General features: G+C 39.8%; 1 protein-coding gene across 2 annotated transcripts; it reads right to left on the reverse strand.

Annotated features, from left to right (window-relative positions):
- Positions 1–595: 595 nt before the first annotated feature.
- SENP5 (SUMO specific peptidase 5) lies at positions 596–14,554 on the reverse strand. 2 transcript variants are annotated; one of them, XM_085307118.1, is made up of 9 exons: positions 13,492–14,554; positions 10,280–10,385; positions 9,983–10,130; positions 9,271–9,318; positions 7,249–7,326; positions 4,582–4,719; positions 2,813–2,896; positions 1,391–1,441; positions 596–1,296 (listed from the first exon to the last, which is right to left on the reverse strand). In XM_085307118.1, exons 1-9 carry the CDS (start codon positions 14,432–14,434, stop codon positions 1,186–1,188), a joined length of 1,707 nt encoding a protein of 568 aa, XP_085163244.1. In that variant the 5' UTR covers positions 14,435–14,554; the 3' UTR covers positions 596–1,185. The 2 variants fall into 2 exon arrangements, with proteins under 2 accessions (XP_085163244.1, XP_085163243.1); XM_085307117.1 differs by having other exon boundaries at positions 596–1,314.
- Between the last annotated feature and the right edge of the window lie 5,995 nt (positions 14,555–20,549).

Below are 20,549 nucleotides of genomic sequence, written 5' to 3' on the forward strand. Positions count from 1 at the left end.
TCATAGTTTACAGAGCAAAGATCCACAGCCCTGTGCAAAGTTCAGTAATGAACCTGCAGGCTTTAGCCTCTCTGGAGCAAGACACCATTTTATTGAGTTTCTACAGCACCCACCACAAGTGCTGTTATTCCCAAATAAATCCATGAGTGTTACTGAACAGAAACAAAACTAGAGATGCTTGAGACAATCAAATAGCAAATGCAGCAGAAATGAATCAAATTATATTTGACCAAAGGCAAAAGCCAATGGTAAAGACAGTAAGTTGTAAGAGAATTGATTTGAAAACAGAACTGAAGTGAACGATGTTGAAATGGTACATTTCAATTAATATCGTGGAACTGAAAGTGATTCAATGCCATTTGAGATTTAAACCGTTACAGCCAAGGATTTTACCCTGGCATCTAAACTGACACTTCAGGACCAGCTTTATAATGCCCTTAATATGCATATCACGGAAACTTCTGCAGCACACAGGAATATACTATCAGACTGGCTGAACATCTCTGTACTTTTTATTATACAGACAAGTGCTGAAGCTTTATTTGTGCAAAGGCTGCTTTTTATCTATATAGACAGGCTGATAATGACAGCTGGATAAATGTAAACAGAATAAACTTTTTATTAGCAACTTGACCTATTTAAAAAAAAAGTCTCCACAAATCAAATCTGTAGATGAATTTGCCACCCCAGAAGAGAGTCAATTCAGTATTCTACAGCCATAATGGGGAAAAATGGAATAATCAAATAGCTTCTAGCTGTTCTCTTTACAGCAGACTTTTTTTGATACATTCAAAGCATTATTGCATCAGAAAACAGATCATGCATCTTTATGTTTCCAGACAAATTTACCTGTATTTGTCATTTCTAGCTACGTTTCAAAGGTGCACCAAATCTACAATTTTATGTTTTTCGTTGCATGCTTTGCCTATGTGCATGCTTAGATAATAAATATTAAATACAGGAAAGAATGTAAGAGAATAAAACAGACATTAGAAATATTTTTGTGGCAGCTCTGTTACATTCTGCCAGGTAAAGAGCTTGTCAGAAAAAGTTGAGGTAACAACAGTGGCCACACCACTCAGCTGAGAGTCGCTCAAAATTCACGGAAGTTTTCAGAAATTCAAGTACACAAACACCAGCTGCAACTTGTCAGGAATACTAGAGAAATTGGTTGGCTGTATTTTATTAGTCTATTAGCTGGCATTCACATAGCTCCTTGTAAATCCTTTTTCTCACTCGGGGCATATCTTCCTGGGAGAACTGAAAAGGCTGGTCTAAGGCGAGGCACTTGCAGTACTGAGGGAAAGGAAAAGGCTTGATTGAAAAAAAGAAGTTCACAATATGAACAATACAGGCCACTCATCTTTCTTTTTTAAAAAAGTACACTTACCTGGAGCACAAAAACTCCACAGTCACTGTCATTTTTCTGTTGTGGAATGCACTAGAAGGGAAAAGAAACATGAAGTGACATGTTGGATTTTTAGCTGTCCTTTAATTCTAAGTCCTATTTAAAATTCAGAATGAAATACTGCAAAAAGATTAGGGATCGTTGTTCTCAGAGCTGACTTGTTGGGTAGCACTAGAAACTGGAGTTGCAATTACTTATTCTGAATTCAACTTTTACAAGGTGACACTCAGCATCTTGTTAGAGTAACACCTAACATTTAGAAAAATACATAATGTAGGACAGAAAACAAATTACAGATCTTTCTTTCAAGTTTATTTTCTTTTAGTGACCTATGCAGAACAGCTGCTCAATTAGTGTGAATAAATGTTTGTACAGCTCTATCTGCTTTACACAGAACCAAACTATATCAGCAAAGTCACACAGGCCTCGAAGATTATTCTGAGTGTCTATGCTACTGGCAGCGGCTTTCCTCTCTCAGCCACATCAAAGGATCTCAGAAACAGAGGGCAGTGTGCTGTCAGGCACCACGACTGAGCGAGGCGACCTCCAATGGTAACTTTCAACCTTCTTAACTTCTTCAAATGTGCTCAATTTTGATATGCAGCACTAAAAAGTCCCACTCACTAGTGCTACTATGTCTCTAGTGCTCAAAGGGAAGAAAGCAGTTTTCCTCAGCTCCCAAATCTTCCTCTTGACAGAGTGGAAGAGGACAAACTGACTAAACAGGGTGTGCATGAGTGTGCAGGGAAATCATTTTATCACTGTATCAGCACCTAAAAATAATCTGGTGCAAGCTGGGAGCTGCTGGGAGTGTGTCTAGTGTGCAATGACCTGTTTTATATCTTTGAAGCCATTATGGGAGGGTTACGCAAATCATGGATTCCCTCATTTGCACTACACACAAGTTGTTCCCTTTTATTGCTGCCAGATTTTGTTTACTTGTGATCAAATGTGCCACAGACAGCCTGGGAGACCAAAGCCCTCTATCTACAGAGAATATAAAATACAAGCTCTAACAGCATTAGCTTGTTCGTTCCTTCACCAAATCCCACCCATTTGGCATGATTTGGGACAGTCTCTTCTGGAGAAGTCAGGAAGCTGAGTCTCCAGCTCATTCAGTTCTTGACCTTGTGCCAATTCAGGCAACAACTACAGGTTTTGCTGCATGGGTATGTATTTAATTGACTAGAGATTAGGTTCAGATCACAAAGTCACTTACAGAAAGTATTACAGACCTGATAGGAACTGAATGAGCAAAGCACTAATTAACTTGTGTAGCTCCTATTACATTCCCTACAGTCAGTATAAAATAATTTCCTACTTGTAAAAATATGTCAGTTTAGAAACAGTGTCCTAGAGTCTCCCAGAAGGTCCAATGGCAGGGTGTTATGTGCTGGCATTTACCTTTGTCACAGCAGTCTGCCAACCCTGAAGAAACTCAGGGCGATTCTTCTCTTTTGCTTCAGTCAGCAGATACTTTCTAATGTTCTTTAAAAGAAGATTAAAAAGGAACAATATTATTCACCAGTTAAAGTACAGGAGAAAGACACTGACATCCTCCTTGGCATCCTTTTGACAATGAGGATGAATTTCAGGTCAGTATTAAGTATAAGGAATTGAGTTCAGATCTAGAGGTAAAGACCTAACTGGTGTTACTGCATCTTCTACCATCAAAGCTTATCTTGGTCTTTCAAGAGAGCTTTAAYAGTTCTCATTCCCACCATACACTGGTATATTTAACACTAAACTAGATGTAGCAGTAAGACACAGTGATTCTGATCTTGGATATGGAGAGACAYTACACAGTCCAGCACATGTTTTTTCCCTGACTCATTCACCTGACACCAAAGCCCTTACACTCAAGATAATAGCATTTTCAGTTTCAATCTCAATACAAAGAGCTTTGCATTCTGCAGCTAACCAGCAAAGCTCCAGGCAGTGTTTTAGTGACATACAGGCGAAAAAAAAAAAAAAAAAAAAAAAAGACAAGTGAAGACAAGACGAAAAGGAAGTAAGGTAAACGAACCCTGGTCTTGAGTTAAGCAAATCTTACTACTTGTTTTTAAGCAGGTTGCTGTTTAATAGTACAGTTTAAACACATTCCAGCACACTAACATTCACCTTAGTTCTACACATCACAGTGGAGTTCTGCATATTGATCCCCTCACCCTCAGAAAAGGCAGGAATAAGCATCTGTGAGACAAATCTTTTGCCCAGAAAGGGATGGGATAGGCCACATTGCAAAACTGCAGGAGAGTCTGCAGCGCTGCTGAGAGGGGCCCCTGGTTTATGCAGCAAGCTGAGAATCTACAGAGCATAAGGCTACCCCCTCCCCGTTCAAACACTAGCTTCAATTTCAGCAAATGCCAACAGGGAACAAGTATCTTCATTCAGATGTCCTAGCTGTGAGCTCTCCTGCGTACAATAATTACTACTTTGCTGTAAACCGACAACTACACACACTTAAAAAGTAGAGGGCTGCTGCATCAAGAAGGCAATTAACTTGACAAAATTAGCCTTTGTAAGAGGGTCATTATGATTTGCTAGTCCCAGCAAAAGCTTCCTGACTGTTGTTTACAAGAAAGACTGATGCTTTAACTCCAATATTCAGGTAGCAGCTTCAAAAGGTTGATGGGTTATAATCAGGGGTACACACCCCAACTGTGTGCGCACAGGAAAAACGTAATGCACTAGCATAGTAACAGGTAAAGAACACTGGGCAGCACTGTAGTCTTCAGTCTTGTTCTCTCAGCCAGGTACCCTACCTGAGAAAAAAACCAAGATTTATCATTTCCTAAAAACAGAAGTCCACTAACGTTTTTAGATCTACTCTTKCTCTCCTTCTCACTAGTCTGCTTCCCCCCTATGTCACATGCTTTGAGATTCTGCTTTTTGTGGGAGTGACAAGACAGAGCGACAGAAGGTGTGCCAATTACACGGCCAGGCTACTTAGGCAATCAGTCCTCAACTCCCAGGTCTAGTGTGGATTCACTCTATGACCCTCTAGGTCATCTRTCAGATTCCTCCTCAGCAAAATAAGCTAATTTTCATTTCATACAGGCATGACAACAGCAAAACACAGTGTATTTAAAGTTTATCCTTAAGCTGACAGAGGAGTTTTGTTCATTTTTTAAGAAACCAGTTCAAACTTTGCAAACAGCTGTCACTCTTACCTCTACACAAAACTTAAAATGAATGCCTTGGGAATCATAAAATGAAATAATTCGATTGGGGATGTTCACAGTAATGAGGGACCAGTGGACTTCCAGATGAATAGGAATCAACAAGAGAGCCTTTTTGAAAAAGTCCACCTGGCAAGAAGAACATACATTAGCAACAATTCCACACACAGGACACAAGAAAGCATGAGACAAATTGYATCCAATCTTCTCTCCACCAATCCCTAGCTGAAGTAGTCTTTTCCACCCTCCACTCCTCCAAAACATTCTTTGTTTTTCTCGCACACAGCTCATTAGCAGGCACAAACATATAGTTCTGGACTGTAAAGCACCCAAGGAGCATTGTACAATAGCAGAGCTAGTGATCACTGAATTTGCAGCAAAGCCTCGCTCACATTATACTTGAAAGTCTATAATGAAGTGGGACTTGTTTTAAGTAATGCTGGTGAAACAATCTGGACTCAAGTTAGGTCAGCTGCATATCTTTTGTAATGACATTCTTGCAGTATAAACACCACTGATTTAGATCAGATTTGCATTATAGATAGTGACAGATTAAGCAGTTGTGATTAGAAATGCCCCACAAAAACAGCAAGTTGATGCAGTTTCTGACTCCTTCTGCTGTAACATGGGCTACGTCACTGTCAGAAGAGAACGGACAAGGAATGCAAGATGCTTTGGTAAGCAAGGGAAGAAAGATAGGTGAAGATAGAGAATCATGCTTTGCTAAATTTAATCTTGTAGCAGACAAGGGAGGTTTTGAAGCACAGAACAAGCAGGATCAGCCAACACCCCTGCTGCTTGTGCAGATGAGCCCCTTTACGCTTTGGAAGCTAGTCATAAGCCAGGGCCTTCCACAATCATCTTTCTCATAGTCTCTCTCTCTCTAAACAGAGATCTAATCGCTGGGCTTGCAGTAGTGCAGAAATACAACACAAATAGAGAAACTCATCCTATGGAAGATTCCTGTGCTGCCTTTTTTAAGCACTACGAAATTTGAACACAGCATAATTGCTGCAGTACTGGTACAAAACAGGTCATTTGCAAGAAAGAAAAGTACTCTTTTTGAGTAAAAACAAGGAGCAGAAGGCATGAAAAGTTCTGAATACGCACAGTAGTTATAAGCGGAGCCTTGCTCACGATACTATTCTGACTGTCACAGACACCTACTATGCCTTCTCTCACCTGCAGAAATTCCTTCCTAACCAGATTACAGCACACTTAGTACACAACAATCCATCATGCTCAAGCAGGAGAAGCAGGGAGATGTCAGCCAGCAGCAAGCCCAGCCCACAAAGGAAAACTAAAATAAGACAAATGAACTACACTGATGTAGTCTGATACACAGCAAGGGCAGAGCCAGGCTAAACTCAAGGGCCCTTATGTGACTCCAGCTTTGGGTTTGCTGCAGGGGTGCAAATCTTCAGCAGAAAAATGGAAACAGGCAGCCAAAAGATGGAAGTGTCTTAACTAAGAGCTGATGTACAGAAAGGACTGTGGCAGCCTAGAGCCACTTCACCTARACAGTGCTAAGTCAGCTAGCCAGCACGACCGTGAATCAGACCARGAGTGCTGGGCTGATCAGTGACCCAAACAGACAGATATGAACAGCAGGTGCATCTAGCTGGAGTGGTCTCAAACAAGAACTGGGCTCTATCCTGAAAGAGTATAATACATTTATAGAACTTTGTAAAACACTCATGTTTAAAAGGGAGAAACAAGTTCCCCTTAATTACATACCGCAAGAAGAAGCAGCCTACTTGCATCTTTCCAATAGAAATAGCTTAGACATTGCTTTATAGATTTTTCAGGAATTTACATAACTGTCCTGTTCTCATCTGGGTACTCCTCAGTAGCAATGAGCACAGGTTCTGCCCTCAGAAAGCTGAGAAAACCGTTTTTCTTTTTTAAATCCAGCAATAATAAGCACCAATAAAATATGCTTTGATTTAGTGTCTCTTTAAAGAGATTTTAATAAATTATATGAATAGGTTTTATATTTGGATAATGAGTTCATCTCTAGCATTTCACAGATGTGTGCTATTTAAGTGCTTCTGCAAAAAGATCATACATTCAGATGTGGTTCTTGATTAGTAGTGTCTCATCTCCCATATTAGAAAGGCCAAATGTTCACAGGAAAAAAATGCTCTTTGTATTAGCTGCCCCAGTAAAATACCACAACCCATGATACAGCATACACTCTGGAAAGCAAGGTGAATGTTGTCCTTGTCACACAAACAACAGTTCGGTCTATTCACTGCTGCTCTGATATCTGCTCTCTAGTTATCTGTACCTGTTACTCAGCAGTAGTAATTTGATTTTATCAAAAGGCTCTACTCCAAGACAAAARGAAGCAGAATTAAGCCTGCTCTCCKGTAGACTAGTGGACTGGGCACTGTCAGGAACAGCAAGAGACAGTTCTGGCAGCTAAACAAACAGCTTGCATGAACACACCCAAGGAGTTAACCTACCACCTAAGATACAGCCATTCACAAAATACATTTTCAGAACAATTATACCAACTTRAACAGTATCGCTGTGCTGTTTTGCATTCCTCCTAATTCCATCCTTTGCATGTAACACATCATACACAATTTCAAGTTAGTGGTTCAACCCAGCCCAAAAGAATAAGAGCATTGACTACATGGAGTTAAAGGATACCTTTTTAGTCCATCGTTTTACCCCATTATATCCTTTGGTTACRAGCTGCCTATGAAAAAAGCTGTTAAAGAAATGAACCTAAAAAAGAGAGAGAGGARGAATAAGCACAAAAATCTTCATGCATAGTCATTCCCTCTCCCCAAGGATAATTTACACAAAACAACATTTAATGAGGCAATATTTGATGCAGATTTAGATACAGAATCCCAACAGGGACAAACAACACTATAGATGCTTTACTAAGCTCAAAGTTTTGCTGTTCTTCAGAGAACAGATAGAGCAAGCCTTGYTGCCCCACAACATGTAATGTAAATTACTGCAGCATTTATATTTACACTTTGATATCTCCAGGCATATCATATCTAATCTTTTGTTGAGGGTAGACTGGGAAGAASAACACTAGGATAAGGAATTGCAACTTTTGTTTTTCTCTCCTTTCCAGAGATTAAGGAAGAGATCATTGGATTGGGAAAGTGGGGTGGTAGAGAAGGGAATAACTTCTGCYCCTGCTTTCAGTTGCTAAAAGCTTCGAGACTCAAAAATATTTTTTTAAATAAAARAAGTTATGAGATTTAATCCAACATAATCATTTGTATTCAGTTGCCATACCCAGCTCCAGACTTCAGATAAAAGCAATACTCTGTTCGTTAAAAGCATTTTAAGTTATACCACATCTGTTCTGCGAGTAACTAAAAACCTACRTATATCGCAAGAGACTGTAGACTTGTATTAAAAAAAAATTTAGCTTCAGGTCAACACTATTATCCCTTGTGCTTAGCGTCTTGCAATTAAAGGAACAGATTAATACAAATGCAAACCTGCGACATCTGTTTTTAATAATTCTGCTAGAGCAGAGGTGGTAGAAGGCTTGAATTATTACTTGAAAAAAAGGGAATTCAGCATCTGAAAATGCAGGCTAACATCCATTAGCTATGCCAACAGATTTCAAAACCACATTCTGGGGTACTAGCACAAGATCTCCCAGGAGGATTTCAATTATGCACTACGAAAAAAGCAGGCACAAGCAAACAGATAAAATCTCCAGTATCTCACCCCTAGTTCACGCTCAGGAAGTACACAGAATATTAGTGAAGAATCACCATCAACATCAATCAAAGCAACAATGTTCTTTCTTCTGAGCTTGAAGATTTTTAAATGTTACATTCTGCAGAACTCATCTAAAAATGGCTTTGCTTGGTTCTTCCTTTGTGGTCTCACCTGAAAATTGTTCAGCTCTACTAGTAAACAGATGGTTCTTCATAATTGCCACTGCTGCAAGTGCAAGTTACAGAAGGTGGAGTGGATTTATTTATTTAAGTGTCCTATGTACTACCATCAACAGCTAGAAACATTGCAATCAGAAAGCAGTTAGCATTCTCTCGAGGATGCACAAACCAGAATGAAGTCCTGCAAAGTCAACACTACTGAGGAACCAAGCAGCTCTGTGTTAATTCACATTCACCAGACAGGCAGCTGTAGCTGTGTGAGCTGTTACTATTACTGCCCTACAGCTTGGGCGAGGGGGAGGCAAGTAGCACCCATGCATGGTTCAGATGCTACCATTCACGGCCCAGCATCACAGCCATCACAGCAGAAATCCAACTTCAGCGGAAATTTCGTGTAAAMCTGGACTGTGAACCAAGGCATGGATAAAGCACTTTAAAGTGGGAATGAGAGACACTGAAACCTCTAGTGGAAAAGGCAGTGTGTGGTGGGGAAAGTAGAGCAGCGCACCGGCCTTTCACAGCTCGGTCAGTAACACCAGGCTACTACAGAGACCCCCCCGCAGAGCTGATCAAGCAGCTTCCGGAAACAAGAGCAACAGCACTGAAAACTATTTCAGTGCAGAAAGGAAACAACATTTGAGCTGCAAATAGCAAAAAGTATCACTTTTACTGTAATCAAACCACTTGGCACATCATTTTGAACTAAATCTTGATCTTGTATCCAAAATATGTAATATTTCACCTTTCCCATTCAGTCTTCCATTAGTTACATTCGCATAAAAACAGAAACCCTCACCTTTTCAGGGACTGCATCCATTATGAGTTCACCATACATGTTAATTATCTGCAAGAGTTAGTAGATATTTGAATATGTACAGAATAATTTTGTAAAACTACAATTCACAAATTTCCATAAAAAGCAGGACTTTTCATACTTTAAAAAGTGGTATGAAGTTATAAGTAATAAGAAGTTAATAAGAACATTTTGCTATAGTCTGGAGGACAAGCACTCTGGAACTAGTAATAGCCTGCCAGGGGAGAGACTATGTAACTTGYTGCTTGAAGGCTGCCTCAACTTGAAAGAGTTTAATTCAATTTAGTTTACTGGTGCACGTCCTGGGCACTGCAACCTTCTTAGTTTTTTGGCTATGGGCCACAGCCTGCTGCTTCGATCTGCTGGTCTTGTATTCTGCTTTTCTAATATTAAGCTAAAGAGTAGAGGGGGAATGWACACTTTAATGTATATGGGTAACTATTATCTTCTCAAAATAGTGTATCACCTTTTCAAAAAGGAAATCATTTAGTTGTAGTAATTCCTGTCTTCCAGATCTGTAATCACTATTATTGCACCTGCCACCATWAAAGCCCCTCACCACTTCCTTTTGCCTCCCAACTGTAAAGTAAGGATAGTCTTTACATATAATGATGCAGTACGTGAGCTAATGATATATTTATATTAAAGGACTAGAAAGAGGTAAAGAACCACATAAACACCAACCATCGCTAACCTGGTCATTCAGCCAGTTCTGGCCTTCCAGTGTAGCTAAATCGTCCATATCTAGCATGTGCTTATTATAGAAGACCCGGAAATTGCAAGTAGAGGATTTTGGATGTTTTTCMCGATACTTCATGATTTCCCTGGTGATAAAAGGTTTTCTAAAACAAGATCAAAGAGGTAGAAAGAAAAGTCAGTTTCAAGGTCATAGCAAATGGACTTCTGTTCCGTGAGATGTTCCACGTGGAACGTGCATTAGCAATGCAGGCAATTTTTCCTTAACAAAGTCTAGAATGTTACTGCTACACACCTATGGGAGAAATCTTCATTAAAGACTTCTTTTAGTCTTCCCAAGACATCTTTTTCACAGAGTGGAACTAAACTGCCATATTTCTTCATAACTTCATCTAGGAATCCTTTAAATATACCAGAAAAATTAAAGTGCAAACATGTAAAAAAAAAAAAAAANAAAAAAAAAAAAAGCCTGTGAGTTCACCGGACCAACAAAGCAGTAACTTCTACCAAGTACTAGCAGCAAGGCATTCAGCACCTAACTAGACTGCACCACACATGGCAAACATTTAATAAAAGGGAGAGGGAGGTGGAAGAGAAGACAAGAACAGGAAGCCAGAAATCTGATCACTTAGCTTTATAGGAAAAGATCAGACCCCATTCTTGTCATATACAGATTCCTATATCAAACTAATTACACCAGTACTAAGAGGAGAATTCAACCCACTGCCTATTTCAACTAGCCTCTAAAGTAATTCTCCTGCAACATGAAAGACCATTGCCTTCTGCAACAGTTTTTATTGAGAACCCGATATCTTATCCTTACATTAGGCAATTTGCTCTCCTCAGATGTAAACACCTCCAGTCGGAGTGCTTGCAGTCTGTTCAGCTCCTCAGTTGCCACCAGAGCAAGTGGAAAATACACTAGACTCACAGCAAGTTTAAATCTTTACCCTAATACTCTAGGGATAGTATTTGAGGTGTCATGGCCAGCCATATCAGCCTGCCCTTGTCTGGGAAAGCACTGGGCAACCAAAACAAAGATATTAACTGGAAAGTTATGAATAGATGAATCCTGGAGGGGTTAAAACACACCTTAAGGAATTGGTTTGCATTCAGATGACAAGACCAGAACAGTGGAGACATAAATCCCACCCAAGCATCCAAAACCACATTGAAGATGAAAGAATGGAACAACAGGATTTCCACAGTTAGAGAACAAGAAAAAAAAAMAAAWTCTCCAGCTTTCCAAAAATGCATTTTAAAGTGCAGCAAATATGTTATACTTAAAGAAATAAAGCTGGATCCCAAAACAGAGTCCAGAGAAACTGTTCTAATTCAAATTTCAGTACTTCTCTCAGCCCCTGTGTATGATGGGACAGAATATCACTGCATATTGCAATGTTCAGTTCTCTGCTTATCAAGGCTTTAATGATATTGCCAGGAAACTTTCAAGGATAGTGATGGAAAGATGACAAGAGAAATATCCTTTTGGAATTACAAATTACAACCACAGCAGTAAAGCCCTAGAAAGTTTTAGCAGACATCTACCTAGATTTTGACCTCATTTGAGTTGGTGTAACTAAAAAAAAAAACTAAAGGAGGTAAGTTCAGATCTGATGCGAGATGAGACTACTATCACAAACAATTTACCTTGGAGTCCTGTTAGACACTTAGTTGTATGTTAAAGTGCACTAAATGTTGTAGCCCTTTAACATCCAAGTTCAGCGGCTGCAGAGAAGTTCAAAACCCTGGGAGCATCCGTAACACTTCAGACATCTCCTTCATGAATCTATACTAGAAACTTCATGCCAGGTTAGCACTATCACTTCAGGGTATAGTTAACCTAACACTCCTATACAGGCAAGAATTCATGTACATAGTTATACCAACATTAGAAAGGCTTTTGTAGCTCTTCTCTCAGCTGAGAAAACTCAAAAGCGCTATGCTATGAGTACAAACTATACTTAAACTGTTAGTTTCTGCCAGGAATACTGATGTACTGACATCAGTAAATCTTCCCTAGTAGAGATCTAGCTTCAGTCCTCAGAGGGGAATCCTGAAATGGAAGCTGTTCACACTTATTTTCAAAAGTTAAGTAAGAATTCACCGAAAAATTGTGAAGTATTTGAAAGTTTATTGCATATGCTGGCTGTAATTAAAATATTTTTTTTTCCTTTTTAGAAGTTATTCAGGCCTCCCATGAACAGGAACATGAGAGCCTAACAGATCCCACTCTGATGCAATCTTGGTTCTCTGTTGCAAGGTGGACTACAWCCCTTTTCCTGCTGGACAAAGTTTAAAACTCCACTGCAGAAACAGCATGTTCACTGTAGTACCTCAGTTTCTCACATAGTGTCAGGTCCCTGCTGAATCATGTAAAGTCAACTACAGAGCAACCTCTCCCATGCTAACTTGCGCATGTGGACATAGAATGTTAAATCTTGTGCATCCAATTTGTCATTCTTTCACATAATGCTTTAGAGAATCAACTATAAAATTTCAGAGGCAGGGAAAGGCAGGAGTTCTAAGTAAGGACAAAGGGGATCAGAGGAGAAAAGGAAAAAAGGGCATGTTAAACCTCAAAGTTCTGCATTTTTTTCTTTTTTTAAAATAAACCAGATGACACCACCTTCAGGTTTATAGGAATTTATACAACTAAATTTCCAAAAGATGACTTTTGTTATCAGAATCCCACTGGACTTGAAAGTTATACTAATTAGGGGTACCAGATGACAGTGTTATCTTACTAATCCTTACTTTATGTATAAGTATCCTGATACATATAAGACAACAGTTACAATTTTAACCACATTCATATGAGAGACTATCAAATTATGCATGCCCTGCATTGACTAAAAATCCCAAAGCCTTTTGCAAAACAAACTCCAGAAGGACAAGTCTTGCCTTTCTTCTTAGAAAAATTGTCTAATAAGAGTCAATCTACTTTATCAATAATCATAAAGAAAAAAAAAAAAAAGAGTGTAAAGTGACCAGCATCTGGTTTTTAAGACCTGAGATAATGGAATTACATGGTTTAGTTTCAGTTTTGGATGGAGTAGAACGCAAATAAGCAAGACTGGAAGACAGCATTAGAACACTAAGGGTTTTCAAAAAATCAAGTCAATAGTAGTAATCGTCACCTACTTAAAAAATGGAAGTTTTAAGACCATACCATCTTCTGAAAATACATGGTAAGAGATATTTAAAATGTCTATCAATAATCCTGCACAAAGCATCCAATTAAATCACACTGTATTACCTTAAAAAAAAAGCACATGCATCATTCAACAATCCCTCAAAACAGCTTCTCAGCTAAGCATTAATTCAGCCTTCCTTCATGCAACCCTTCCGTTTGCAGCCTCATCTCATTGTGAGTTCTAAAAGGTGCTTAGTGTAACACTTAATAAGAAACCACTTTAATAAATGAATTAAAGCAACATAAGCTTGATGATACATTCAGCAGTTTTCAGGATCTGCTGGAAGCCCTAAGATGTGTAAGAGGTATACCACAAAGCCACGTTGTCAACTGCTCGTCAGCCACCCGAGATGCTTTCTGACTGTTCCTTTTGCCTCCCTTCCGAGTTCCTGATTTTAGTCCTGTGCTTTCTGGTGAAGGCTCCTCAAGAGGACTTTTACAGTAAGGGTGATCTAGTAACTTTGCACTAAAAATGTCCAGGTTTAAAGAGCCTTCTACTTCCATTTGGCTAGAGCTATCCTCACTTTGTGCCAGCTCCATGGATAAAGGTCCATTTGCAAAATTATCATTCACATCAGAATTCTGCAAGGAGGATTGTAACAGYATCATTTCATCTACACTCATAACCTGATTAGATTCCTCATCATCTTGACCTGAAATAGCAATTTCTTTTTCTGTCACAGAGATGAAAAGGTCAGAGCAATGATCCTCTGCCAGAGCTTCGTGCAAGGTCTCCGCCTCCAGAGAAGCTTTAGCATGCAGTTCTGGCTGGACAGTGTCAGCACCGCCATCCTGACCTTTGGATTCTGAGTCCTCAGAACACAGCTCAGTGCACGGTAACACATCCTGTGTACAGCAGATCTCAGATGCACATACTTCATTCTCCTCGCCTAAAGATTCAGGCGTATTACTGTTCATATCTGATAAGCTGTACTGGTTCCAAAAACAGTAACTTTTAAATTTCCAGTAGGAAAGCCAATTACACAATCCACCTTCAATGTCCTGCTGTAGAGTCTCTTGATGTTCCCTTGTAACTTTCTCCACCTGCCTTGACTTGATTTTTCTTGATTTGCAGGTTCTGCCTTTTGCTCGAAGTTCTGGGGATTTTATAATTTTATACAGAAATTTAACCATAAAAAATTTCTTATGCATCATACACAGAGATCTCTTTTTTACAGTATGATGGTTAAATTTGGACCTCTTTATAGTTGTTAAGGGGACACAAGTTCCATTCCACTCCCTTTGCAACAGCATTTCCTTTTATAGTTGTTAAACTGCTAGGACTGTGTTGCCCTCACCATTATTTCTCTCCTCCCCATTATACACAAAACCATCTTTCATTACAGGTAAGGCAGCACCACACAGCATACCACATGACACATAATGGATACTGCCTCAGATGCTATCAAGAACAGCATCAGCTTCTAATCCTTTGTTCAAGGAATCTTCATGCTGAAAGGATTCATTGTTGAGGATTTTTTTACTGCTCCAGCAGATGGGCTTTTGGTTTTACCATAAGGATGGGACCTCGCCCTCAGTATTTTTGCAGTGAAAGTGCTATGTTCAACAGTAGGTTTTTGATAAGTTTCAGCATTTAGAAGCACATCAGGAGCCCACCTGCTCTGGAGCTCAAGTGCCTTCCTTCGGCACTGCAGTCTCAAGTGCAATTTGTTGCAATTCAAGCTCACGATTAGCTGAGCATGCTGTCTTTTCTTCTTAGATAGGAAGAAACACTTTTGGAAGTGGTATTTCCTGAGCTCCCAAAATCCGGGGGTCCATCTTCTAGACTGGGAAAGCAACTGACTTCTTTTATAAAGCAAGTTTCTTCTATGTTCTTTCATTTTTCTGCTGCATTATGATCTTGAAAAACAGCTGAAAGAGTAAGGGAAATGAATTCAGAGTTATCTGAACTGTAACATAATAGCAAAACACTAAAGGCACATTCCTCAGGCAACATGCCTATCTAAAATTCCACCCGCCTCCCAAACACAATCCCACATTCACTAAGACATTCTTGCCCACACCAAATGGAGAAAACATTGGCGCTGCAACAGCACAGTACATAAGCAGGCTCTTCTCATTTACCTTCCCTTAAGACAGAATAATAAATAGGTAATTCCTACCCAGCCCACCCTCCCTACATCTAATTTTTGACATGCTGTGGCGTTGGTAGAAATCTTTCTCAATATCACATCGTAAAGCACAGTTAATTAGCTTGTCTCAAAAGGCTTTTAGAAAACAAAACACTGAAGTGCAAGTCAGTCAACAAGTGTGTGCAGGTACCTGATTCCATCAGCACAATACAGAGCAAATGCTTGTTCTTGGGCAGTAAGTGTTAGTGGGCACTATGTTCACGTAATTACATAGTTCTTCCACTTAAAGTGACAGCAATTCACATATTGCAATACAAGGAATTTTGATGCTCTGTCTGTTCAAAGAATGGCATAGCTTACTCTACAAATGGTTCCTCTATATTTACAATCACTGCTTACTCCATAGACAACACCATAAGCTGCTATTATCAGCGTTTATCATTGCATTAACCAGCATCCTGAATTAGCATTGCTTTAATGAAGCTCCTTTTCCCACTAAAAACCTGCCTCTCAAAGCATGCAATAAGGACATATCTGAGACTTCCCAAGTGTAAGAATTCAAAGCCCACATAGCAATATTTGTGCCTGCAGAGCAGTATCTGTTCGGCCTCACAAGACAGCCCACAGTTCATAGACTAGTGGTAGTAACTCAAAGGTATATCCACTACAGATAGATGTGTCAGAAGCGAAAGGAAAAGGCATAATCTAAACACACAAAGATGTTTCATGCAAATTGTTACAGCCTCACCGAGTACATCACTTACCATATTTCAAAAGGACTCATACTTTTGCTCAAGCTCAGAGGTGATAGTAAAAGTGCTCAAGAAGCTACAGTCATTATTCACTAGTTGTTATTCATTTGGAATAACTTTGCTTCCTTCTTCTCACTAAACAATTGTTATTGACTTAAGAACTATTACTACAAACTTTTCCACAGCAAAGTTAGACTCAAACACAACATGTAGGGACCATCTACAGCTTAAAATAAGGGAACTTTTAAATGTAAATAAAACATTAATACGTTGTATTTTAAAGGCAAATATATTCATATATATTTAGACACCTTTCAAAACAGGCATTTAAAAAAACCAGACTTAATAAGCTCTTCTGTATTTTTAACTCTAGCAAGTTTTATACATAAGCAGGAGGCAGCAATTTTTGGAAGAGTGGGGAAGGGAAGAATAGAAGCATTAAGATAAAGAACAACATTTAGCTCTCTAGTAGGTATTCCCTTCGTATAAAAAACAGTCAGGAGTTCACTACCTACATAGAAAGGAACAGAACTATCTTTATTGACAGAGATGTGGAAGACAGTATAGTGTAAAGGTATAAATGCTGCAATGGATTTAGCTCTTTTGTAGCCTTTTATTATCACCACACAACTTAGTTATCAAGAAATTGGACCTAACATCTCATCAAGCTAATTTTCTTATATATTCTCCTCTGGCCTTTACATGTTTCTCTAAGCTAGATCTAGTTTAGGTATACTTTTATACTACAAACTCTACATGTCTGTCCGAGTACTCTACCTGCAAAAGATTCTCTGAATGGACCTCAGCCAAACCACACTCTCGCTAGGACAGCTTATGTGTGTATCACACATTCATCCAGGTACAGCAACAACAAAAAACAGCAAAAATCACAGCATTCTCAACATTGCCACGTATCCAAGGGGCATCTGCCAATAGTGCCAATCTCAAGTACACTAGGAAGAGCATGGTATATCAAAGTAACAGTTTTGCTGCTTCTTACAGTCTCAGCATTAAGTGCATTAGTCCAGTAACTGTTTAGCGTATCTGCTCTTTTCAAGAACACTCATGAGTAATTTGGAGTCATCGCTTTTCTCCTTGCTATGTTAATGATGTCCAACAAGAAGCATCCCCTCCGCGGACACTGACACAGACGCAGACCAAATGGCTACTGGCTCTCTGGGGACTACACAGAATCCGAAATGCCTACAAGCTGCCACTGTTTTATCCACAGTGGACTGAACAAATAATCACACTGAGAAAAAATACTAAACTGTATTCTAGCATAGATAAATCCTGACAATAAACCTGAGGCAAACTTGAATTGAGAGACAAAAGTGCTGCTACAGTTTCAGTCCACAGCAGCAAACTCACTCATTTGTGCAAGTGCAAAATCCAATTTTTTTAACTGCAACAATAGAAAATGTCAGAAAAAGTTATTCTTGCTCTTCTGCTTCACATTATAGCTTAGATCATTAAAAAATATTTCATGTCATGCTTGTGATGCACACTCCAATTTCTGAAGATAAAGTTTTCTGTGTGAAACAGAAAGAAGTTTAAAAATGAGAAAAAAAAATCTAAATCATATAATACAATCTATCCTTTCTCACCTTCCCCGTTTCACACAGTTAAATTTGAATCTATATCCATTTAAAATAAAGCTCTCCAACAAGCAGTTAGTCCAAGTCCTAAGGGCTAGAACAGTTCACTTCCCCAAGAGTAGTATTAAAGTGGCAAAATACAATCCATAGACAGGTATTGAAAGTTGCTGCTTGGAGAACTTGCTTATCAGCACTACAAGAGCATTACTGGTTTTACTTGACAACATAAATCACCAAGGTAAAAATGCAGTTTAAAGTACCCTGCAAGAAAAGGAAGTGAAGTGAGCAATTTAAAAACAAAAATAAAGCAAGTGCATGCTCAAACTTCAGAACTAGCACAAAAATCACCATAGCCTAAAGCCAAAATACAGAGGTACTATCTAGGTCTTTACTAAACTGTAGTCAAGGAAGCCTTGGCTAGCTTATGCTTTAGTTGCAAAGTTTAACAACCTGACAAGAAAGCCTCAATTTAGCCCAATACATTGAAATAGGTGAAAAATTGCTGAGGACAATAAATTCAGTGCAGATACATGTTATATTTTAGTGAGAGCAATTAACATTACACTCTATTTGCAACTTAAATGTTTGCAGCTTACATAACCTTCACTGAAATTAAGCACTGGAAGAGATGCTCCATATTTACATCTTTCACCAATTTCAAGCCTGTTACAGTTTAACCACTAACTGATTTTTGGCAGTCCTGTTTGTTTTCAGTAGTTTTAGAGTCCAGGTTTTGACTAAAGCCCAAGAACAGCCGATGTTGCTAACAGCATTCTAACCAAAGTTTCTAGCTGACACCTGAAGTGTCAGACCACAGGAACCCTTCGACCCCACACGCACAGAACAAGCCTCAAGCAGTCCTCATACTGCAGCAGCACACTTCCTCAGTATCCAGAACATAACAAGCAGCACGAGGCCACTTCAGGGCACCCAGACAGCAGATCAAGAGCCACATGCTCTGTGAGCAATTCAAATACAGTTTACATGCAATTTCTGCAAGAATGGAGCTAGCCCAGACACTGGCTTTCCCACTGGAGATCAAAGGCAGGTTCTCAGGGACAGAAGACAGGCAGGAAGGAGAACGGGCTTGAGGCTGAAGAGCTGGGATATGCTGTGCAAGCAGTGCATGGAACAGGGGCTCTGCAGCCTATTGCGAAAGCAGAAGATGGAGCTCCCTTGTCCGATCATGAACTGCAGATCTGGAGAGAGGTAGAGGAAGCTGGGGAAGGGTGCTTCTTGAAACCAGTGCATGGTCAGAATTAAATTGGTACAGTCAGGAAGTCTGAAACCGATTCAATTAACACATGCACAAGCACTACTAGTTCACAGCACTGGGAACTACCTCCTTTTTGCTTCCTTTTCTGACCTGCCTAGCACACTTCTGTGAACTGCTAACCAAACATCAAGTTTTTGACCTAGAGGTGAAAAAGGCCATAGGGAAACACACTTTAACAAAACACTACATATTAACACAAGATTCTACAGAAACTGCCGAAGTCCAAAATCACCAATTCATGAGACAGGATGAAACAAAACAGGGTATGAAGTTGATGACCTCAGTTATCACAGGCAGCTATTATAAAGGCTTGAACTACCACTTTTGGGGAACCAACACAGAATCTCACACAACTGGCTAGACATCTACTAAATTTACCTTTGGCAAGGTCATTATAATTTACTTATGTCAATGCCTTCCTCTAGGCTAAACCAAAACTAGATTAAAGAGACCATATTTACTCTTTACACAAGTAAGGCACAGAAGCACAGTAAGGACATAAGCCTCTTTTAACCTTCAAGTTTTGAATTGATGTTAATTGTGTATTATTCAAATTTTATCCATCCCTTCCTGAACACCTTTCTATGGTGTTCATGGAAGCACGGAAGTAGCTAAAATACACTCTGTTGATCCTTATTATCCAAGTAAAAACAGGAATTAGAATTTCAAAGTCCCTTCACATATCAGGGATCAAGGGTCTCCTTGACATTTTTTTTTTTTTTTAAACCAAGACTTTCTTTAACACATGTATATTTTTAGGGTTGTTAAACACACTCACACACCTTCCAAAAGCTTTGAGAAAAGATAAAGTCATTACTCATATTAGTGACACACATGCAGATAAGCAAAAATAAAGAAAGCTGTTACTAAAGGTAATCGGCTTCTCTGAATGTTCTGGCTAAGAGCAGTTTCTCTAGTTTACACACAGCTCCAGGAGGCACACTTTAGTTAAATCAAGCCCTCAACTAAAGAGCACTGCTCTGCTTCTTTCTACCTAAATTCAGCACTCCCACCTGTGACAGACATCTCTGCAGAGTTCCCAGTTACTGTCTGACCAGCACAGCCCTGTTTGGAAAGGCACAGCGAGGGGTGAACAAAMTGTACTGGAGCAGGTAAGTTGTCTACTGACAGAGCAGATCAGCAAGGCTAGGAGGCTCTGCAGGCAAGATATAACTAGGGAGTGGAGAAGAGAACTTGCAAGTTCAAAAATGGGAGAAGAAGAAAAAGGTCTTGGCAAACAACAGAAAATCCCCAAATCTCTTATCTCTTCCCKCTGCTTTCTCCAGCCTTCCTAGCGCCCAGTTCTGTAAATGCTCCATATTCTCCAGCTCTTTTATTTATCCAGGCTGAGGAGTCTAACCGTGCTCCCCAGAGCAGACTGGTGCTTCAATGACTCGACACCAGCTCAGTATTTTCCCTGACCTCCTTATTCCCGCTAACACAGTCAAAACATTGTAACAGCGCTAAGGGGGAACCAAGGGGCAGCTCGTGCCACGCAACGCCCACGCTCTGAGTAGGCGGCATACAGGCAAGACACGGTGAGAAACAGGGCTGCCAGCTCTGCGCCCCGCCGGCCTGCCCCGAGCCAGCCGGCCGCCCCGCTCCCGCAGCCGCCCCGGCAGGGCAGGGCACGGCGCCGGGCCGCCCCCG

The sequence above is a fragment of the Rhea americana genome, unplaced genomic scaffold (assembly GCF_003343005.1).
Source record: "Rhea americana isolate MKP2758 unplaced genomic scaffold, rheAme1 scaffold_253, whole genome shotgun sequence".
Taxonomy (NCBI): Eukaryota; Metazoa; Chordata; class Aves; order Rheiformes; family Rheidae; genus Rhea; species Rhea americana.